General features: G+C 45.4%; 1 protein-coding gene across 2 annotated transcripts in view; it reads right to left on the bottom strand.

Moving 5' to 3' along the window:
- LOC142157917 (cathelicidin-1-like) overlaps positions 1 to 23,519 on the bottom strand; it is a 41,258-nt gene extending 17,739 nt beyond the window's left edge. The window contains exons 1-2 of one of the 2 annotated variants that reach the window (XM_075211428.1): positions 23,141 to 23,519; positions 841 to 945 (exon numbers count right to left, since the gene is read on the bottom strand). In XM_075211428.1, coding sequence (XP_075067529.1) covers positions 841 to 945; positions 23,141 to 23,323 — 288 coding nt within the window. In that variant the 5' untranslated portion in view covers positions 23,324 to 23,519. The remainder of the gene's footprint in view (positions 1 to 840; positions 946 to 23,140) is intronic. The other variant, XM_075211426.1, reaches the window with a different exon arrangement.
- Between the last annotated feature and the right edge of the window lie 2,182 nt (positions 23,520 to 25,701).

The following is a 25,701-nucleotide window of genomic DNA, read 5'->3' as shown; positions in this document are numbered from 1 at the left end:
AGAATGGGCGGCCATCAGTCAGTATATGGCCCAGAAGTTGATTGACATCATGCCAGGTGCATTGCAGAGGTCTTCAAAAAGAAGGGTCAACACTGCAAATATTGACTCTTTGCATAAACTTAATGTAATAGTCAATAAAAGCCTTTGACACTTATGAAATGCTTGTAATGTTACTTCAGTATACCATAGCAACATCTGACAAACAGGTCTAAAAACACAGAAGCAGCAAACTTTGTGAAAACCAATACTTGTGTCATTCTCAAAACTTTTGGCTATGACTGTATACCTTCATTCATGCATTACCCAATGGCGTCACTCATTCACCTGTAACCAAAGTATTTTGTCAGAAGGGGTTTAAAAGGGCCAAGCTAGCCCCAATATAACTCTACTGTAGCTTTAAGCTCCTACCCAATACAAACCCCAAATCAATGAAATTCTGAAACTGTAGTCTCATCCCCAAGCTTAAGCTTAACCCCTTGCACTCAGTGATTCCCTACACATAACCTAAACCTAAGGGTGTTTAAATAACATAATAAAACAAAGGAGCCCAGTAACATGGAGGGAATCGGACAGTTGGAGGAAACGAATCCACAATCTTTAAGGGGGGAAAAAAGCCGCAATTAGGGGAATGTGCAACAAAGGGGAATTAGGAAACCGGACAGGATGTAACATTGCTACACTTTATAGTTATTATTATTATCTATTTATTAAACGCTAACATATACTGCAGAGATGTACATTGATTGGATCAGGACATGACACTCACTGTACAAGGACTGACCTTATTATATGTCAGTCAACCAACAAACCACAGTGTAGAGATAATGAAATGGTACTTACTCCACCCGGAATAAAAGGACAATTTACGACTTGGGCAGAAGTTGATTTCAAACAGACGGTTTCTTTTATTGAAAATGTCAGGTTTGTCCGTCGCACAGATTTACCCTGAAATATAAATAGATATATACAGTTATAAAACAGAGCAGAGACTGGATGAAAATAAAAATTACTGTATGGATCCATTGGTGACGTCTTTCAGTGCAAAATTTCTTTAAACCTACATAGCTGAAATTAGATAAGAAACTAAACAGAGTGTTTTATGGTGGGAAAAATAGACAACATTTGTAAGATATTTAATAAGGGCTTTTTATTATTATTTTTATAATTATTATTATATTTATTATTATAATTATTATTATTATTATTGTCATGTATTTATAAGGCCCCACAAAGGGTCGGCAGCGCCGTACATGACATATACAGAAAGCAGTGATCCATAATACACGAAGAACAAAAACAAAGACCAGACATACTGAATGAAATATACAGGTAACACTATAATGTAGATCAAATTATATGAGGGACAGTGAGTGAGAGGGATGGTAGGAATCAGCGGGAAGTAGGACTGAGCTTAAGAAAACAGGGCTAAGGAAGCTGCCATGAAGACCAGACAGATTGGAGTCTGCGACTATATAGAAAACGATGACCCTATAGTGCTTTTCGGTAACCGACTGAGTTGGTAAGTGGCGTCTGGTGGAGAAGTAGGTTGGAATCTGGAATGTTTTTTGCTACATTTTAGTACCAGTACTTCCTATTAGAATGAATTTCTGATTAAGTTTGTGTGTGATTGAGAATTTCAATATTTGATAAAGCCGTTCCCAAAGAATGCAAATGATGTGCAACTGGTTTAACAGAATCAATGCGTGCGGACCGCCTAATTGTGGATATATTATGAAGTGAAGCAGGTAGATGCTCTTTCAGAATTTCCCACCTTTGTAAAGAGGAGCTGAAGATACTGTACAACTGTTGCACAGTTCCAAATTAAGTAATATAGGACTCAGCGTGGTCAACACCCACAAGGTTTAGTGTGTGGTTTCCACAGCTGGAGAAAATACAGTATGAGTTTTGCTCAAGCAGAATTCCTTGTACTCCATTGTATTTCCCAGCCATGTTAGATCCATTGTCGTAGGCTTGGCCAATGCATGCTTGGGGATCCAGCTTTAATCCTACCAAATTTTCCAACACTTGATTAGCAATTTCTTTGTGACATTATCAAACATGACAAACAGCTCTTCAGCTGAAAATTTTGAGCATTCTACAATATTTACATAATGACTCACCTGTGAGGTTGTTCCTCATGAGAACTATCAGGAGTGGTATCAACTATGATAGTAACTTGCAATTCTAACTTCATCAAGAAATGTTTCTTGTACAAATGACCCACACAGCTCAATAAATTTGTTTTGTATGCGTGTTGATAGGTAATGAACTTGCAGGTGTTTTGGCTCCTGCAATTCATGTACAAATTCAACATGCCTGGATAAAATTATACCTAGAAAGTTTTCGTTATTACGGTCACCAATGCCAGAGCTGGAACCAAAGAATGCTAATTCCTGCTCAGAAATATAAAGAAGGACATGCTTCTGTAGTGACTTTTGCAAACAGTAAACTGTCAGTTAAAATTTCAGGTAATATTGCTCTGTAGGCTCAATTCCATGCCACATAATTTTTCTTGTGCAGTAATGAACTCTCGTGTGATGGTATTTGGTTGTACAATTTCTTCCAACCTTTGCTCAAAATCCATCTGTATTAAGCATATAAAACTGAAGCGTTTGCTGCACTTTTATTAAAAAAGAAGCAAGTGGAGAGATTGTTTTGCTACATTCCAGCATAACCTCTCATGGGGAGGTCTCACCATTCAGTAGGTTTTTCTTAAGTAGAAGATAAGGGTTACATGGTTACTAGCATCTCATGGAATGTTATTTGGTATTTCAAAACAAGGAAACTCACACTTCCACATCACACCTCACAGCTCACACTGCCCCCTCACACCTCACAGCTCACACTTCCCCCTCACACCTCACAGCTCACACTTCCCCATCATACCTCACAGCTCACACTGCCCCCTCACACCTCACAGCTCACACTGCCCCCTCACACCTCACAGCTCACACTGCCCCCTCACACCTCACAGCTCACACTGGCCCCTCACATCTCACAGCTCACACTGCCCCTTCACACCTCACAGCTCACACTGCCCCCTCACATCTCACAGCTCACACTGCCCCCTCACACCTCACAGCTCACACTTCCCCATCATACCTCACAGCTCACACTGCCCCCTCACACCTCACAGCTCACACTGCCCCCTCACACCTCACAGCTCACACTGCCCCCTCACACCTCACAGCTCACACTGCCCCCTCACACCTCACAGCTCACACTGCCCCCTCACAGCTCACACTGCCCCCTCACACCTCAAACTGCTCTCCTCACGCCCTTGATCTTTTCTAGCGCTCAAAAGCATTTCTCTCATTACCCTAATTTATCTCAGCACCTTAATTGCCTCCCCCCACACACTTACAGTAATTCTACCCCAGCAATCACACACCCAGGGCTGCTAAGAGGAATTCAGGACCCCGGTAGCACAGTTTCATGGGGCCCCCCTTATAGCTGAGCATTTAAATACCCCCTCCTCCTCACTATCCCCTCCTCCTCACTATACCCTATCCTACCCCCACCTCCTCACTATACCCTATCCTATCCCCTCCTCCTCACTATACCCTATCCTACCCCCACCTCCTCACTATACCCTATCCTATCCCCTCCTCCTCACTATACCCTATCCTACCCCCACCTCCTCACTATACCCTATCCTATCCCCTCCTCCTCACTATACCCTATCCTACCCCCACCTCCTCACTATACCCTATCCTACCCCCAACTCCTCACTATACCCTATCCTACCCCCACCTCCTCACTATACCCTATCCTATCCCCTCCTCCTCACTATACCCTATCCTACCCCCTCCTCCTCACTATACCCTATCCTACCCCCACCTCCTCACTATACCCTATCCTATCCCATCCTCCTTGCTATACCCTATCCTACCCCCTCCTCCTCACTATACCCTATCCTATCACCTCCTCCTCACTATACCCTATCCTACCCCCACCTCCTCACTATACCCTATCCTACCCCCACCTCCTCATTATACCCTATCCTACCCCCACATCATCACTATACCCTATCCTATCCCCTCCTCCTCACTATACCCTATTCTACCCCCACCTCATCTCTATACCCTATCCTACCCCCACCTCCTCACTATACCCTATCCTATCCCATCCTCCTTGCTATACCCTATCCTACCCCCACCTCCTCACTATACCCTATCCTATCCCATCCTCCTTGCTATACCCTATCCTACCCCCACCTCCTCACTATACCCTATCTTACCCTCTCCTCCTTACTATACCCTATCCTACCCGCACCTCCTTACTATACCCTATCCTACCCCCACATCCTCACTATACCCTATCCTATCCCCTCCTCCTCACTATACTCTATTCTACCCCCACCTCCTCTCTATACCCTATCCTACCCCCACCTCCTCACTATACCCTATCCTATCCCATCCTCCTTGCTATACCCTATCCTACCCCCAGCTCCTCACTATACCCTATCTTACCCTCTACTCCTCACTATACCCTATCCTACCCCCACCTCCTTACTATACCCTATCCTACCCCCACATCCTCACTATACCCTATCCTATCCCCTCCTCCTCACTATACCCTATTCTATCCCCACCTCCTCTCTATACCCTATCCTACCCCCACCTCCTCACTATACCCTATCCTATCCCCTCCTTCTCACTATACCGTATCTTACCCTCTCCTCCTTACTATACCCTATCCTATCCCCTTCTCCTCACTATACCCTATCCTATCCCATCCTCCTTGCTATACCCTATCCTACCCCCACCTCCTCACTATACCCTATCCTATCCCATCCTCCTTGCTATACCCTATCCTACCCCCACCTCCTCACTATACCCTATCTTACCCTCTCCTCCTCACTATACCCTATCCTACCCCCACCTCCTTACTATACCCTATCCTACCCCCACATCCTCACTATACCCTATCCTATCCCCTCCTCCTCACTATACCCTATTCTACCCCCACCTCCTCTCTATACCCTATCCTACCCCCTCCTCCTCACTATACCCTATCCTACCCCCACCTCCTCACTATATCCTATCTTACCCTCTCCTTCTTACTATACCCTATCCTACCCCCACCTCCTCACTATACCCTATCCTACCCCCACATCCTCACTATGCCCTATCCTACCCCTACATCCTCACTATACCCTATCCTACCCCCTCCTCCTCACTATATCCTATCCTACCCCCTCCTCCTCACTATACCCTATCCTACCCCCTCCCCCTCACTATACCCTATCCTACCCCCACCTCCTCATTATACCCTATCCTACCCCCACCTCCTCACTATACCCTATCCTATCCCCTCCTTCTCACTATACCGTATCTTACCCTCTCCTCCTTACTATACCCTATCCTATCCCCTTCTCCTCACTATACCCTATCCTATCCCATCCTCCTTGCTATACCCTATCCTACCCCCACCTGCTCACTATACCCTATCCTATCCCATCCTCCTTGCTATACCCTATCCTACCCCCACCTCCTCACTATACCCTATCTTACCCTCTCCTCCTTACTATACCCTATCCTACCCCCACCTCCTTACTATACCCTATCCTACCCCCACATCCTCACTATACCCTATCCTATCCCCTCCTCCTCACTATACCCTATTCTACCCCCACCTCCTCTCTATACCCTATCCTACCCCCACCTCCTCACTATACCCTATCCTATCCCATCCTCCTTGCTATACCCTATCCTACCCCCACCTCCTCACTATACCCTATCTTACCCTCTCCTCCTCACTATACCCTATCCTACCCCCACCTCCTCACTATACCCTATCCTATCCCCTCCTCCTCACTATACCCTATCCTACCCCCACCTCCTCACTATACCCTATCCTATCCCCTCCTCCTCACTATACCCTATCCTACCCCCACCTCCTCACTATACCCTATCCTACCCCCAACTCCTCACTGTACCCTATCCTACCCCCACCTCCTCACTATACCCTATCCTATCCCCTCCTCCTCACTATACCCTATCCTACCCCCTCCTCCTCACTATACCCTATCCTACCCCCACCTCCTCACTATACCCTATCTTACCCTCTCCTCCTTACTATACTCTATCCTACCCCCACCTCCTTACTATACCCTATCCTACCCCCACATCCTCACTATACCCTATCCTATCCCCTCCTCCTAACTATACTCTATTCTACCCCCACCTCCTCTCTATACCCTATCCTACCACCACCTCCTCACTATACCCTATCCTATCCCATCCTCCTTGCTATACCCTATCCTACCCCCAGCTCCTCACTATACCCTATCTTACCCTCTCCTCCTCACTATACCCTATCCTACCCCCACCTCCTTACTATACCCTATCCTACCCCCACATCCTCACTATACCCTATCCTATCCCCTCCTCCTCACTATACCCTATTCTATCCCCACCTCCTCTCTATACCCTATCCTACCCCCACCTCCTTACTATACCCTATCCTATCCCCTTCTCCTCACTATACCCTATCCTATCCCATCCTCCTTGCTATACCCTATCCTACCCCCACCTCCTCACTATACCCTATCCTATCCCATCCTCCTTGCTATACCCTATCCTACCCCTACCTCCTCACTATACCCTATCTTACCCTCTCCTCCTTACTATACCCTATCCTACCCCCACCTCCTTACTATACCCTATCCTACCCCCACATCCTCACTATACCCTATCCTATCCCCTCCTCCTCACTATAGCCTATTCTACCCCCACCTCCTCTCTATACCCTATCCTACCCCCACCTCCTCACTATACCCTATCCTATCCCATCCTCCTTGCTATACCCTATCCTACCCCCACCTCCTCACTATACCCTATCTTACCCTCTCCTCCTCACTATACCCTATCCTACCCCCACCTCCTTACTATACCCTATCCTACCCCCACATCCTCACTATACCCTATCCTATCCCCTCCTCCTCACTATACCCTATTCTACCCCCACCTCCTCTCTATACCCTATCCTACCCCCTCCTCCTCACTATACCCTATCCTACCCCCACCTCCTCACTATATCCTATCTTACCCTCTCCTTCTTACTATACCCTATCCTACCCCCACCTCCTCACTATACCCTATCCTACCCCCACATCCTCACTATGCCCTATCCTACCCCCACATCCTCACTATACCCTATCCTACCCCCTCCTCCTCACTATATCCTATCCTACCCCCTCCTCCTCACTATACCCTATCCTACCCCCTCCCCCTCACTATACCCTATCCTACCCCCACCTCCTCATTATACCCTATCCTACCCCCACCTCCTCACTATACCCTATCCTATCCCCTCCTTCTCACTATACCGTATCTTACCCTCTCCTCCTTACTATACCCTATCCTATCCCCTTCTCCTCACTATACCCTATCCTATCCCATCCTCCTTGCTATACCCTATCCTACCCCCACCTCCTCACTATACCCTATCCTATCCCATCCTCCTTGCTATACCCTATCCTACCCCCACCTCCTCACTATACCCTATCTTACCCTCTCCTCCTTACTATACCCTATCCTACCCCCACCTCCTTACTATACCCTATCCTACCCCCACATCCTCACTATACCCTATCCTATCCCCTCCTCCTCACTATACCCTATTCTACCCCCACCTCCTCTCTATACCCTATCCAACCCCCACCTCCTCACTATACCCTATCCTATCCCATCCTCCTTGCTATACGCTATCCTACCCCCACCCTCCTCACTATACCCTATCTTACCCTCTCCTCCTCACTATACCCTATCCTACCCCCACCTCCTCACTATACCCTATCCTATCCCCTCCTCCTCACTATACCCTATCCTACCCCCACCTCCTCACTATACCCTATCCTATCCCCTCCTCCTCACTATACCCTATCCTACCCCCACCTCCTCACTATACCCTATCCTACCCCCAACTCCTCACTATACCCTATCCTACCCCCACCTCCTCACTATACCCTATCCTATCCCCTCCTCCTCACTATACCCTATCCTACCCCCTCCTCCTCACTATACCCTATCCTACCCCCACCTCCTCACTATACCCTATCCTATCCCCTCCTCCTCACTATACCCTATTCTACCCCCTCCTCCTCACTATATCCTATCCTACCCCCACCTCCTTACTATACCCTATCCTACCCCCACATCCTCACTATACCCTATCCTATCCCCTCCTCCTCACTATACCCTATTCTACCCCCACCTCCTCTCTATACCCTATCCTACCCCCTCCTCCTCACTATACCCTATCCTACCCCCACCTCCTCACTATATCCTATCTTACCCTCTCCTTCTTACTATACCCTATCCTACCCCCACCTCCTCACTATACCCTATCCTACCCCCACATCCTCACTATGCCCTATCCTACACCCACATCCTCACTATACCCTATCCTACCCCCAACTCCTCACTATACCCTATCCTACCCCCACCTCCTCACTATACCCTATCCTATCCCCTCCTCCTCACTATACCCTATCCTACCCCCTCCTCCTCACTATACCCTATCCTACCCCCACCTCCTCACTATACCCTATCTTACCCTCTCCTCCTTACTATACTCTATCCTACCCCCATCTCCTTACTATACCCTATCCTACCCCCACATCCTCACTATACCCTATCCTATCCCCTCCTCCTCACTATACTCTATTCTACCCCCACCTCCTCTCTATACCCTATCCTACCACCACCTCCTCACTATACCCTATCCTATCCCATCCTCCTTGCTATACCCTATCCTACCCCCAGCTCCTCACTATACCCTATCTTACCCTCTCCTCCTCACTATACCCTATCCTACCCCCACCTCCATACTATACCCTATCCTACCCCCACATCCTCACTATACCCTATCCTATCCCCTCCTCCTCAATATACCCTATTCTATCCCCACCTCCTCTCTATACCCTATCCTACCCCCACCTCCTTACTATACCCTATCCTATCCCCTTCTCTTCACTATACCCTATCCTATCCCATCCTCCTTGCTATACCCTATCCTACCCCCACCTCCTCACTATACCCTATCCTATCCAATCCTCCTTGCTATACCCTATCCTACCCCTACCTCCTCACTATACCCTATCTTACCCTCTCCTCCTTACTATACCCTATCCTACCCCCACCTCCTTACTATACCCTATCCTACCCCCACATCCTCACTATACCCTATCCTATCCCCTCCTCCTCACTATAGCCTATTCTACCCCCACCTCCTCTCTATACCCTATCCTACCCCCACCTCCTCACTATACCCTATCCTATCCCATCCTCCTCACTATACCCTATTCTACCCCTACCTCCTCACTATACCCTATCTTACCCTCTCCTCCTTACTATACCCTATCCTACCCCCACCTCCTTACTATACCCTATCCTACCCCCACATCCTCACTATACCCTATCCTATCCCCTCCTCCTCACTATAGCCTATTCTACCCCCACCTCCTCTCTATACCCTATCCTACCCCCACCTCCTCACTATACCCTATCCTATCCCCTCCTCCTCACTATAGCCTATTCTACCCCCACCTCCTCTCTATACCCTATCCTACCCCCACCTCCTTACTATACCCTATCCTACCCCCACATCCTCACTATACCCTATCCTATCCCCTCCTCCTCACTATACCCTATTCTACCCCCACCTCCTCTCTATACCCTATCCTACCCCCTCCTCCTCACTATACCCTATCCTACCCCCACCTCCTCACTATATCCTATCTTACCCTCTCCTTCTTACTATACCCTATCCTACCCCCACCTCCTCACTATACCCTATCCTACCCCCACATCCTCACTATGCCCTATCCTACCCCCACATCCTCACTATACCCTATCCTACCCCCTCCTCCTCACTATATCCTATCCTACCCCCTCCTCCTCACTATACCCTATCCTACCCCCTCCCCCTCACTATACCCTATCCTACCCCCACCTCCTCATTATACCCTATCCTACCCCCACCTCCTCACTATACCCTATCCTATCCCCTCCTTCTCACTATACCGTATCTTACCCTCTCCTCCTTACTATACCCTATCCTATCCCCTTCTCCTCACTATACCCTATCCTATCCCATCCTCCTTGCTATACCCTATCCTACCCCTACATCCTCACTATACCCTATCCTACCCCCTCCTCCTCACTATATCCTATCCTACCCCCTCCTCCTCACTATACCCTATCCTACCCCCTCCCCCTCACTATACCCTATCCTACCCCCACCTCCTCATTATACCCTATCCTACCCCCACCTCCTCACTATACCCTATCCTATCCCCTCCTTCTCACTATACCGTATCTTACCCTCTCCTCCTTACTATACCCTATCCTATCCCCTTCTCCTCACTATACCCTATCCTATCCCATCCTCCTTGCTATACCCTATCCTACCCCCACCTCCTCACTATACCCTATCCTATCCCATCCTCCTTGCTATACCCTATCCTACCCCCACCTCCTCACTATACCCTATCTTACCCTCTCCTCCTTACTATACCCTATCCTACCCCCACCTCCTTACTATACCCTATCCTACCCCCACATCCTCACTATACCCTATCCTATCCCCTCCTCCTCACTATACCCTATTCTACCCCCACCTCCTCTCTATACCCTATCCTACCCCCACCTCCTCACTATACCCTATCCTATCCCATCCTCCTTGCTATACCCTATCCTACCCCCACCTCCTCACTATACCCTATCTTACCCTCTCCTCCTCACTATACCCTATCCTACCCCCACCTCCTCACTATACCCTATCCTATCCCCTCCTCCTCATTATACCCTATCCTACCCCCACCTCCTCACTATACCCTATCCTATCCCCTCCTCCTCACTATACCCTATCCTACCCCCACCTCCTCACTATACCCTATCCTACCCCCAACTCCTCACTATACCCTATCCTACCCCCACCTCCTCACTATACCCTATCCTATCCCCTCCTCCTCACTATACCCTATCCTACCCCCTCCTCCTCACTATACCCTATCCTACCCCCACCTCCTCACTATACCCTATCTTACCCTCTCCTCCTTACTATACTCTATCCTACCCCCACCTCCTTACTATACCCTATCCTACCCCCACATCCTCACTATACCCTATCCTATCCCCTCCTCCTAACTATACTCTATTCTACCCCCACCTCCTCTCTATACCCTATCCTACCACCACCTCCTCACTATACCCTATCCTATCCCATCCTCCTTGCTATACCCTATCCTACCCCCAGCTCCTCACTATACCCTATCTTACCCTCTCCTCCTCACTATACCCTATCCTACCCCCACCTCCTTACTATACCCTATCCTACCCCCACATCCTCACTATACCCTATCCTATCCCCTCCTCCTCACTATACCCTATTCTATCCCCACCTCCTCTCTATACCCTATCCTACCCCCACCTCCTTACTATACCCTATCCTATCCCCTTCTCCTCACTATACCCTATCCTATCCCATCCTCCTTGCTATACCCTATCCTACCCCCACCTCCTCACTATACCCTATCCTATCCCATCCTCCTTGCTATACCCTATCCTACCCCTACCTCCTCACTATACCCTATCTTACCCTCTCCTCCTTACTATACCCTATCCTACCCCCACCTCCTTACTATACCCTATCCTACCCCCACATCCTCACTATACCCTATCCTATCCCCTCCTCCTCACTATAGCCTATTCTACCCCCACCTCCTCTCTATACCCTATCCTACCCCCACCTCCTCACTATACCCTATCCTATCCCATCCTCCTTGCTATACCCTATCCTACCCCCACCTCCTCACTATACCCTATCTTACCCTCTCCTCCTCACTATACCCTATCCTACCCCCACCTCCTTACTATACCCTATCCTACCCCCACATCCTCACTATACCCTATCCTATCCCCTCCTCCTCACTATACCCTATTCTACCCCCACCTCCTCTCTATACCCTATCCTACCCCCTCCTCCTCACTATACCCTATCCTACCCCCACCTCCTCACTATATCCTATCTTACCCTCTCCTTCTTACTATACCCTATCCTACCCCCACCTCCTCACTATACCCTATCCTACCCCCACATCCTCACTATGCCCTATCCTACCCCCACATCCTCACTATACCCTATCCTACCCCCTCCTCCTCACTATATCCTATCCTACCCCCTCCTCCTCACTATACCCTATCCTACCCCCTTCCCCTCACTATACCCTATCCTACCCCCACCTCCTCATTATACCCTATCCTACCCCCACCTCCTCACTATACCCTGTCCTATCCCCTCCTTCTCACTATACCGTATCTTACCCTCTCCTCCTTACTATACCCTATCCTATCCCCTTCTCCTCACTATACCCTATCCTATCCCATCCTCCTTGCTATACCCTATCCTACCCCCACCTCCTCACTATACCCTATCCTATCCCATCCTCCTTGCTATACCCTATCCTACCCCCACCTCCTCACTATACCCTATCTTACCCTCTCCTCCTTACTATACCCTATCCTACCCCCACCTCCTTACTATACCCTATCCTACCCCCACATCCTCACTATACCCTATCCTATCCCCTCCTCCTCACTATACCCTATTCTACCCCCACCTCCTCTCTATACCCTATCCAACCCCCACCTCCTCACTATACCCTATCCTATCCCATCCTCCTTGCTATACGCTATCCTACCCCCACCTCCTCACTATACCCTATCTTACCCTCTCCTCCTCACTATACCCTATCCTACCCCCACCTCCTCACTATACCCTATCCTATCCCCTCCTCCTCACTATACCCTATCCTACCCCCACCTCCTCACTATACCCTATCCTATCCCCTCCTCCTCACTATACCCTATCCTACCCCCACCTCCTCACTATACCCTATCCTACCCCCAACTCCTCACTATACCCTATCCTACCCCCACCTCCTCACTATACCCTATCCTATCCCCTCCTCCTCACTATACCCTATCCTACCCCCTCCTCCTCACTATACCCTATCCTACCCCCACCTCCTCACTATACCCTATCCTATCCCCTCCTCCTCACTATACCCTATTCTACCCCCTCCTCCTCACTATATCCTATCCTACCCCCACCTCCTTACTATACCCTATCCTACCCCCACATCCTCACTATACCCTATCCTATCCCCTCCTCCTCACTATACCCTATTCTACCCCCACCTCCTCTCTATACCCTATCCTACCCCCTCCTCCTCACTATACCCTATCCTACCCCCACCTCCTCACTATATCCTATCTTACCCTCTCCTTCTTACTATACCCTATCCTACCCCCACCTCCTCACTATACCCTATCCTACCCCCACATCCTCACTATGCCCTATCCTACACCCACATCCTCACTGTACCCTATCCTACCCCCAACTCCTCACTATACCCTATCCTACCCCCACCTCCTCACTATACCCTATCCTATCCCCTCCTCCTCACTATACCCTATCCTACCCCCTCCTCCTCACTATACCCTATCCTACCCCCACCTCCTCACTATACCCTATCTTACCCTCTCCTCCTTACTATACTCTATCCTACCCCCACCTCCTTACTATACCCTATCCTACCCCCACATCCTCACTATACCCTATCCTATCCCCTCCTCCTCACTATACTCTATTCTACCCCCACCTCCTCTCTATACCCTATCCTACCACCACCTCCTCACTATACCCTATCCTATCCCATCCTCCTTGCTATACCCTATCCTACCCCCAGCTCCTCACTATACCCTATCTTACCCTCTCCTCCTCACTATACCCTATCCTACCCCCACCTCCTTACTATACCCTATCCTACCCCCACATCCTCACTATACCCTATCCTATCCCCTCCTCCTCACTATACCCTATTCTATCCCCACCTCCTCTCTATACCCTATCCTACCCCCACCTCCTTACTATACCCTATCCTATCCCCTTCTCCTCACTATACCCTATCCTATCCCATCCTCCTTGCTATACCCTATCCTACCCCCACCTCCTCACTATACCCTATCCTATCCCATCCTCCTTGCTATACCCTATCCTACCCCTACCTCCTCACTATACCCTATCTTACCCTCTCCTCCTTACTATACCCTATCCTACCCCCACCTCCTTACTATACCCTATCCTACCCCCACATCCTCACTATACCCTATCCTATCCCCTCCTCCTCACTATAGCCTATTCTACCCCCACCTCCTCTCTATACCCTATCCTACCCCCACCTCCTCACTATACCCTATCCTATCCCATCCTCCTCACTATACCCTATTCTACCCCTACCTCCTCACTATACCCTATCTTACCCTCTCCTCCTTACTATACCCTATCCTACCCCCACCTCCTTACTATACCCTATCCTACCCCCACATCCTCACTATACCCTATCCTATCCCCTCCTCCTCACTATAGCCTATTCTACCCCCACCTCCTCTCTATACCCTATCCTACCCCCACCTCCTCACTATACCCTATCCTATCCCCTCCTCCTCACTATAGCCTATTCTACCCCCACCTCCTCTCTATACCCTATCCTACCCCCACCTCCTTACTATACCCTATCCTACCCCCACATCCTCACTATACCCTATCCTATCCCCTCCTCCTCACTATACCCTATTCTACCCCCACCTCCTCTCTATACCCTATCCTACCCCCTCCTCCTCACTATACCCTATCCTACCCCCACCTCCTCACTATATCCTATCTTACCCTCTCCTTCTTACTATACCCTATCCTACCCCCACCTCCTCACTATACCCTATCCTACCCCCACATCCTCACTATGCCCTATCCTACCCCCACATCCTCACTATACCCTATCCTACCCCCTCCTCCTCACTATATCCTATCCTACCCCCTCCTCCTCACTATACCCTATCCTACCCCTCCCCCTCACTATACCCTATCCTACCCCCACCTCCTCATTATACCCTATCCTACCCCCACCTCCTCACTATACCCTATCCTATCCCCTCCTTCTCACTATACCGTATCTTACCCTCTCCTCCTTACTATACCCTATCCTATCCCCTTCTCCTCACTATACCCTATCCTATCCCATCCTCCTTGCTATACCCTATCCTACCCCCACCTCCTCACTATACCCTATCCTATCCCATCCTCCTTGCTATACCCTATCCTACCCCCACCTCCTCACTATACCCTATCTTACCCTCTCCTCCTTACTATACCCTATCCTACCCCCACCTCCTTACTATACCCTATCCTACCCCCACATCCTCACTATACCCTATCCTATCCCCTCCTCCTCACTATACCCTATTCTACCCCCACCTCCTCTCTATACCCTATCCTACCCCCACCTCCTCACTATACGCTATCCTATCCCATCCTCCTTGCTATACCCTATCCTACCCCCACCTCCTCACTATACCCTATATTACCCTCTCCTCCTCACTATACCCTATCCTACCCCCACCTCCTCACTATACCCTATCCTATCCCCTCCTCCTCACTATACCCTATCCTACCCCCACCTCCTCACTATACCCTATCCTATCCCCTCCTCCTCACTATACCCTATCCTACCCCCACCTCCTCACTATACCCTATCCTACCCCCAACTCCTCACTATACCCTATCCTACCCCCACCTCCTCACTATACCCTATCCTATCCCCTCCTCCTCACTATACCCTATCCTACCCCCTCCTCCTCACTATACCCTATCCTACCCCCACCTCCTCACTATACCCTATCCTATCCCCTCCTCCTCACTATACCCTATTCTACCCCCTCCTCCTCACTATATCCTATCCTACCCCCACCTCCTTACTATACCCTATCCTACCCCCACATCCTCACTATACCCTATCCTATCCCCTCCTCCTCACTATACCCTATTCTACCCCCACCTCCTCTCTATACCCTATCCTACCCCCTCCTCCTCACTATACCCTATCCTACCCCCACCTCCTCACTATATCCTATCTTACCCTCTCCTTCTTACTATACCCTATTCTACCCCCACCTCCTCACTATACCCTATCCTACCCCCACATCCTCACTATGCCCTATCCTACACCCACATCCTCACTATACCCTATCCTACCCCCTCCTCCTCACTATATTCTATCCTACCCCCTCCTCCTCACTATACCCTATCCTACCCCCTCCCCCTCACTATACCCTATCCTACCCCCACCTTCTCACTATACCCTATCCTACCCCCACATCCTCACTATACTCTATCCTACCCCCTCCTCCTCACTATACCCTATCCTACCCCCTACCCCTCACTTTACCCTATTCTACCCCCACATCCTCACTATACCCTATCCTATACCTCTAATACTACTTTCTTTGGATGTTTTACCAGCTCCAGTCCCGTCTTCACTCCACTCCAAGTCCCACTAGCTCCTATTGTCTCAGCATTGCACTCTCCCTCTAGAGTGTAAGCTCTCAAGGGCAGGGTCCTCTTTACCCTCTGTCTCATGCCCGCTCCCCCTTACTCAGCTTCATATGTAGTTGTTGTGTTTACATGTGATTTGTATCATCTATGCTTTGTCATTCTGTCTGTCCTGTGATGTGGAATTGTGTGGCACCTATTAATAAATCGTAATGACGAAGATGAGGATGAAGATGAAGACTTTGTATTGAATTAATGAAAAGGTTCAAATGGGAAATGTCGAGTAATGAAATTTACTTTGTTTAAAAATGTGTAAATAAAAGTTAAGCAACAGAAACATATCTCTGCAACTGGCAGAATCAGACACATATTTCAAATATTTCACAATTGAAAGTGTTGTAATCACCATTACTGTTATAGAAAACAATTCATGTCCTCAGGGCGTTTCTGTTTTAAAAACAAGTTTTTTTGCTTTGTGATGTAAGCTGGATACACGACCTATATAGTCTTACTGCATATGCGATTTCTGTACGATTTCACCAAAGATTGAAAGTCCCGATGATCATGCTGATTCATACGTATACACAGCTACACAATTTACCGTCAGATCTGTGATCTTCATCTGTCATAATCATCTGCTGAAAAGATCCTGACTCTGTACACTGTACAGATATCTGCCCCCACCTCCTCACTATACCCTATTCTAACCCCACCTCATCACTATACCCTATACGGCCCCCACCTTCTCACTATACCCTATCCTACCCCCAGCTTCTCACTATACCCTATCCTACCCCCTCGTCCTCACTATACCCTATCCTACCCCCACCTCCTCACTATACTCTATATGGCCCCCACCTCTTCACCTCCTCACTATATCCTATCCTACCCCACCTCCTCACTATTTCTGCTGCTGGTCCTGAGTGCGTACACACTGCCACATTTGCCCGACATTGTTCCACCATTGACCGTGATTTTTAAGACTTTTTGAAAACCAAGAAACAGATGCGATGTGCTTTGGTACGATAAAACATGATGGTGGGAGCGTACACACTAATGGGATATCTGACCGAACGGTTGTGGATCATGTGATCTGCATGATAATTGCATCAGTCTGTAACCAGAATTAGATTTAGGTAACTGTAATTGTACAGTTTGGGTCACAGCTCACACAGTAACAAAGGGGTTGTACAGTTTTCTTAAAAACTATATTATAATACAAATACATAGACAGTTGGCATATCAATGTGTGTATATCTATAATATAAATGTCTAGTGGCGTGTGTTTGTCTGTCTGTCTGTGTGTGTGTGGAAAAAATAAAACCAAGCTGCAGCGCCACCTGCTGGGCGGAGTTATACACTGACCTACTAAATTCTTAGTGTGTGTGGAAAAAAAAATTCAGAAAGGGCTGAAATTTGGTATACTAAGATGTTTTTAATTTGTTAATTTAATTTGTTAATTGTTAAAAGTGTTTATAAAGATTTAAAAAATATATATATATATTTCTTGAAGGAGAAGTGACAGTTGGGAGTGGTTGGTGGTTGCCGGGGGTGGCAGTGGGGAGTGGTTGGTGGTTGAGGCCTGGGCTATGGCCCAAATGCATGACAAGAACCTTTTTAACACCTTAAGTAGCTTGATTTGACTAGAATGCATGAGTATCATGCACGGGTTAACTTGTATATATATATATATATATATATATATTCTCCTCCTGATGAAGTTTCTGATATGAAACAAAATGCGTTGAGGTTATTCTATGGGCTAACTGGACTGATCAGTTCATATACAGGGGATTATATTAGAGATGAGCGGGCTTGGATTTCCTAAATCCGAGCCCACCCGAACAGTGCGGATCCGACGGGATCCGAGCACTGTTCGGGAACTTCCGGGCGCCAAACGGAGCCAAACCGAGGCTATGACATCCAAGTCTCACGTTGGATCTCGCGATACTCGGATGTCATAAATACTCACCTTGCGGCCGCCATCTTCATTTCGCCTGACATCAGGGAAGAGGAAGGGTGTGTAGGGTAGTGGTGCTCCTGCGTGATCAGTGCTCTGTTCTTGCTGAGTCCAGTGGTGCTTTATGCCTGTGTCCAGTGCTCTGTCCTTGCTGAGTCCAGTGGAGCTTTGGTCCTGTGCACTGTCCTGCTGAGTCCAGTGGTGCTTTTGTCCTGTGCTCTGTCCTGCTGAGTCCAGTGGTGCTTTGGCCAGTGTCTGTCCTGTTCAGTCCAGTGGTGCTTTAGTCCTGTGCTTTGTTGTGCTAAGTCCATACAAATTGAATAATTATTAAAATCTCTTAAAAATTACTAAAAAAAATTATTTTAAAAATTATACAAAATTAATAAAAAAAAATATTTTTAAGCAGTTCCAGAGAATAGGTACTGCAATCTATATTACATTTACTACGTTCATTATTTAAGCAGTTCCAGAGAATAGGTACTGCAATCTATATTACATTTACTACGTTCATTCTTTAAGCAGTTCCAGAGAATAGGTGCTGCAATCTATATTACATTTACTACGTTCATTATTTAAGCAGTTCCAGAGAATAGGTACTGCAATCTATATTACATTTACTACGTTGATTTTTTAAGCAGTTCCAGAGAATAGGTACTGCAATCTATATTACATTTAATACATTCAATTTTTAAGCAGTGCAAGAGAATAGGTACTGCAATCTATATTACATTTAATACGTTCAATTTTTAAGCAGTGCAAGAGAATAGGCACTGCAATCTATATTACATTTAATACGTTCAATTTTTAAGCAGTTCCAGAGAATAGGTACTGCAATCTATATTACATTTACTACGTTCATTCTTTAAGCAGTGCAAGAGAATAGGTACTGCAATCTATATTACATTTAATACGTTCATTTTTTAAGCAGTTCCAGAGAATAGGTACTGCAATCTATATTACATTTAATACATTCAATTTTTAAGCAGTGCAAGAGAATAGGTACTGCAATCTATATTACATTTAATACGTTCAATTTTTAAGCAGTGCAAGAGAATAGGTACTGCAATCTATATTACAAGAGAAAGTGAGGGAGGAACTGGTAAACCATTGCGATTCCACCAAGCATGTAGCTCTTGTGGATGAAGCCCTTCGTACGCTTTGCCAGGATCCGAGGGTGGTCACTCTTTTAAAGTCAGAGGAATACATTCTGGCCACCGTGCTCGATCCTCGGTTTTAAGCGTATGTTGTGTCTCTGTTTGCGGCGGACACAAGTCTACAGAGGTGCAAAGACCTGCTGGTCAGGAGATTGTCCTCTGAAGAGGACCGTGACATGCGACCAGCTCCACCTTCATTTTCTTCCACACCTAAGGCTGCGAGGAAAAAGCTCAGTTTTCCTAAAAGACCCACTAGCGGGGATGCAGACAACATCTGGTCCGGACTGAAGGACCTGCCAACCATTGCAGACATGTCTACTGTCGCTGCATTGGATGCTGTCACAATAGAAAAAATGGTGGAGGATTATTTTTCTGACACCATCCAAATAGACATGTCAGACAGTCCATATTGTTACTGGCAGGAAAAAAAGGCAGTTTGGAAGCCCCTTTACAAACTGGCTCTATTTTACCTGAGTTGTCCGCCCTCCAGTGTGTACTCGGAAAGAGTTTTTAGTGCAGCGGGGAACCTGGTCAGTGAGCGGCGAAGGAGGTTCCTTCCGCAGAACGTTGAAAAAATGATGTTCATAAAAATGAATTATCAATTCCTCAATCAAATACAGCACTGGCCTCCAGATCCTACAGAGGGACCTGTGGTTGTGGAGTCCAGCGGGGACGAATTGATATTGTGTGAGGATGAGGAAGTACACACTGAAGGGGGAGAGGAATCAGAGGATGAGGACGACATCTTGCCTCAGTAGAGCCTGTTTAGTTTGTACAGGGAGAGATGAATAGCTTTTTTGGTGTGGGGGCCCAAACAAACCAATCATTTCAGCCACAGTTGTTTGGTAGGCCCTTTCGCTGAAATGATTGGTTTGTTAAAGTGCGCATGTCCTATTTCAACAACATAAGGGTGGGTGGGAGGGCCCAAGGACAATTCCATCTTGCAAAACTTTTTTTGGCATTATGTGACCGTCCAACAGTTGTTTGCCATGAGCACAAAGTACGACAGTAGTCATCCTATGGCAAAGCGGATAACTGCGGCCTTAACAGCTATGTTGGTGTTAGACGTGCGTCCGGTGTCCGCCATCAGTGGAGTGGGATTTAGACGGTTGATGGCTTACCCCACTTAGACTCTCCTGGGGATTTGTGGTGTCAGACAACGCCAGTAACATTGTGCGGGCATTACATATGGGCAATTTCCTTTGTGGCTCCATTATCCCAATTAAAAGGATTTTTACCTGTTGGTGTAATGATGTTATAAACACTACACTTGAAAGCTTGAGCCTTTAAATGAAAAAGTCACTCTTCATTGCACGAAGATTTGCAACAGGGACAGTTTTTTTGTTCCCAAAGTCAACAAATAACACTTCAACGCTGTCTGTCTTTGACATACTTGATGGGATCTCAATGATGAATGCTCTGTACCATGGTCGTCGAAAACAAGAGGTAGTGACGCGCTCGAACTACACCCTCAGTCTATATGCTGCAGAGGATGTAGGAGCAGCCATATGTGCAGTGGAATTTAGACCAGTTGGAGGAGGTATTGTGGCCCCGGTACCAAATTGGGTACCGGGGCCACTCTACTACGCAGTCCAGATAGATGCGTATCAGATATTAAACTACATTCAGTGTTGGGGCCAAATCCAAAAAAAATTAAAATGCACTGTCATGATCGAAAACAAGAGGTAGTGACACGCTAGAACTACACCCTCTATATGCTGCAGAGGATGGAGGAGCAGCCTTATGTGCAGTGGAATTGAGACCAGTTGGAGGAGGTATTGTGACCCCGGTACCAAATTGGGTACCAGGCCCACTCCACTATGCAGTCCAGAAAGCTACCTCGGTGCAACGTTTTGGACTAAAATCAATATTGTGAGGTGTGAGGTTTTCAGAATAGACTGGGAATTAGTGGAAATGATTGTTATTGAATGTTATTGAGGTTAATAATAACGTAGGAGTATAAAAAAACAAAAAAACTGGATTTTAGTGCTTTTTATGCTTTTTTAAAAATAAATCAGAACCCAAAACCCTAAATCAGAACCAAAACCTTTCGTCAGGTGTTTTGGCAAAACAAATCAGAACCTAAAACCTCAAGCTAATCAGAACCCTAAACACAAAACACTAAAAGTGCCCAGTGCACACCCCTAGATTATATTACCTTTCTGGTACCACCAGCTGCATTGGGGCTACTGCATAGAGGAGTTAGCAGAAGATTTCCTCTTCCCTGATGTGACACAGGATACCAGATCAGATCAATGTTATTGTTCTTTTGTAAGTACATTTATTGTGGATTTATTAAACATTTGTGGAAATTACTGCACTATATGTCTGTTTTCTGTAGATTTCTAGAGAGGTTGATAACAAATTATCTGCAGAATATATCACTATGTATCTGTCAGGGGGTAGATGGAACAGAGCAATGTTCTGCAGATCTCTAGAGAGGTCAGTAATGTAATAATCTGCAGAATATATCACTATGTATCTGTCAGGGGGTAGATGGAACAGAGCAATGTTCTGCAGATCTCTAGAGAGGTCAGTAATATAATAACCTGCAGGAGGTGGATGGAACAGAGCAATGTTCTGCATATTATAGCAGAGATTAGTAATCTAATGTTTTGCTATTTCTTAGTAACAACAAAATAGTAAAAGTTACACTCTGCAAAAAGAGGAAGGACAAGAATCTGGGAGGGTAATGTTTAGAAATGGCTGCATTTAGATCCTTCTTAATAGAAATAAAAAAATAAATCAGTCCTGCAGTTACAGCTGCCACATAAATCTGTATTTCACATTTATTCATCTAGAAGATGTAATCAGGACAAATGGAAGGAACCTGGACCAGTGCCTGCATTGTAGTGTAGGATTATTGTGTCCTATCCAATTATACTTCCCACAAGTGTCTGATACACGACCTGTCCTGTAATATCACATGGAATGTATCACATGGAATGTATCACATGGAATGTTAATGTATAAATCATCCAGTACTTACTTTAAATCAGGTCACATGTTACATTACACATTATACAATAGTCTAAAGTTCGTTTTCATTTAATGAATTCATATTTTGCACACCTATAGAAATATATTTTTTTAAAAATCTGTTTTGCGTTTTAATGTAATTGCTGAAACTTCTTTTACAATAAAAATGACAAAATCATTCAAAATTTAACCGAAACGCGTTGCGCTGATTCATACTCTGTCAAAGTGGCTGGATTGTGTGTGGACTGTCTTACACAAGTGCTTATAGCCTGAACATGTTTGAATCTGTTTCTCAATTTGTCAGTGGTTCTAAAATTCAAGAAATCGCAACTAATTTCCAAATTTTATAACCGACTTGCAGAACAGGCTCCACAATCAAACCTTGAGAATCGTTCAAGCATCTCTGGTGAAGAGACTTAAAAAAGTAAATCACAAAAATCTTTTTTAGTAATCATGAAAACTACATGACATAAAACCTGGAGTCTATTTTTGTCACCTTTTCTCACACTTATATATATATATATATATATCTATCAGAAAGTGCTGATTCATTAATGAACCTTAATGCAGGTCAATGTAAAGACCATTTTATGGCAAAAAAGTACCGTAGTGTGAGTTTTCTCCTTAATGTGTAAAATAATGCACCTACCGGGACATCTGACCAGTTTTGATCCTCAACCGTGAGCAGCTTAAATAGATTTTTTTCTGCATATATTTCATTGTAGCGATGAATGAGTTCTGAAATCACTTGATCGTTGGATGAGATTATTGGATCCGCAATAATCGCCAAAATGTGTCCAAAAAGAAGGACCGACTTCAGTGTGAGATCCATACTTTACTCTTCAACTCTCAGACTGACTTCAAGATACAACCAGGACAGGAGCCAAGAAAATTACAGCTCGTTCTCCACTTTTCCCAGGAAGATTGATGACAGAAAGGAAATGTTGCAACTGGGTTCTCTGGTCTCAGATGACTGGTTGGCAACAGCCCAAGGAATTACCATCCCAAATTCTCAGGTGGGTAAACACCAGCCCGGGAGGCGAAGAACGTTCTGAGGACATTCTGAGGCTTTTGTTCAGAATCATTCCATGGAAAAGCAGAAACAATAGTGTGTGCTCCCCCCACAAATACCAAGACATTCATAAAGTCAATGCTTACCCATTAGATTATTGCCTTCCTATTAGCATCATCGTATAAGGAAGAGGAAAGCTCAGCAGGGAGTTTATTCTTTAAACTAAAGGAAAATTGATTCATTCTACGTGTTTGCTTTTTGTTACATTGTATCAATTTAATTTTTTTTGCATCTATCTGGATAAAGGATCATTTCATATGTTAAAGACACCGACAATGTTTAACGTGAAAATTAATTTTACATATCAGATGCACTCGACCATCAAACATAATTCATTTATAAGTTACCTCTTTTATTCTGTACCTAACAATGCCAGTTAATACTGGTGAGAAAATCCATTAGGTAACACTGAAGTTTCTATTCACTGTGCTGAAATACATCTCCAGGAGTGTATGTATCTTTGCAAAGGGTGACAAGGAATAAAGGAGATGCTGTTGGTCAGTATTGGTGTTGGGGGGAGGTGGGGTCCCTAAAAACCACTTCTCATCTGTTTATTTTATAGGTGCAATAATCACTTGTTTGGATGTTTTTATCTTTCTCTGCAAAAATGGTTGTATTACCCTCTCTTAACAATAATAGAACTGTATTTAAGCCAAAACTGACTATCTCCTTTGAACACAGTACTGTGATTTTATATATATATATATATATATATATATATATATATATATACACTTACTTATATATAGTTTATATATACTTTGTTCTATTGCTTTATTTGTAATCTAATTAGGGCTCGTTTACTAACATTGCACTTAGATTAAAGCAAATTGTTGCATGGCTGCTGTGTTTTTGTGCAAATGTTGCATTTAATATGTATTGTTAGTAAACAAGCTTAGTCCTACTTATGTATTAAAGCTTCTGTGGTTTTTATGGGTTTATTGTAATTTTCTTTTTCACATATATAATTTATATTTTCACATTTCTTTCACTATGTTGTTGTCTTACACTGAACTGTTTAACATGACTAAGTGTAAAATATTAAATATTTGGTTCCATTTTCTAATCATCTTTAAAAAAGTGAAAAAGTTCAACCTCGGTGTACTAGAAACTACTGGGACACAAAGCAAAATTTTGCCGGCTGAAATTTATCACCAAAATCAGATTAAAGTTTGTTCCTAACACTGCTATGTATTTATTAATGAGATCTGGTACAGTTATCAGAACTTTATACACGTTACTTTCTTCTTCAGGAGTTATTACGGCCTGAAAAATGGAAATATTCCCTGGGCAACCCGCGTTCTTTTTCCAGCCCTTTGACTAATAACTTTGGTTGTCTCCAGCGCACTGTAATAGTCTCCTGTCCATGCTCACTGCTCCATATATCCCATATATTGGGATTCTATATTAACTTGGCACACACTGGTCTATAAAAATCCCCTTTATATAATTTCCCTATGCATACACTTTGTCTGCAGTATAGTTTGAGTACCTCTCGCTATATATATATTTTTAATTAATGTTTTCTACAAGATAAATCTGCATCTAAGTAAACACAGGGTCTGCTAATCTTTGTAGAGAAAGAAAACTATTATTAGAGAATGACAGGCATCTGACTAGTGCTATCATTCACTATATCTCTGTAAGGTAAAAAGGGTGAAAATTCTAACCACAGCCTTCACTCAAGTTCTTGTTCCCTTTCGTTTCCCTTGCAAACTAGTAAGTCTAACAAAAGATTATTTTAATCCAAACTGTAAGTGGTCAATGCTAGCGACAATATGTTGTGACAAAACCTTGTCACGAATGTACAGCAGAATAGCGAGTAGTGGAAAGAGGAGTTAATGAAATCCATACATCCCAATTAGAGTTTTTTTCTCCTCTTCAGAATGATTAAAATTCAACAAGTATTGAGCTTTTACAAATAATTTTGTTGATTGGTAGAAAAATCATGGAAAATAAATTGTGAAAAGAACTAAAATTGATTTTCTGGTGACAAGACTCACAGTTCTAGGGCTACAATGGTTGTACCTTGCTATGAAGCTACTGGGGCTGTCAGCATGATTCATTAAGGAGTGCAAATGGCGGTACGTTGCCAATTGTGCGCAGAATTACTCTGCACACGCCCAGAACCAGACCAT

This window comes from Mixophyes fleayi, chromosome 5, assembly GCF_038048845.1.
Source record: "Mixophyes fleayi isolate aMixFle1 chromosome 5, aMixFle1.hap1, whole genome shotgun sequence".
Classification (NCBI taxonomy): domain Eukaryota; kingdom Metazoa; phylum Chordata; class Amphibia; order Anura; family Limnodynastidae; genus Mixophyes; species Mixophyes fleayi.
The sequence above is the reverse complement of the archived record's forward strand: the minus strand, read 5'-3'. Positions and strand labels throughout refer to the sequence as shown.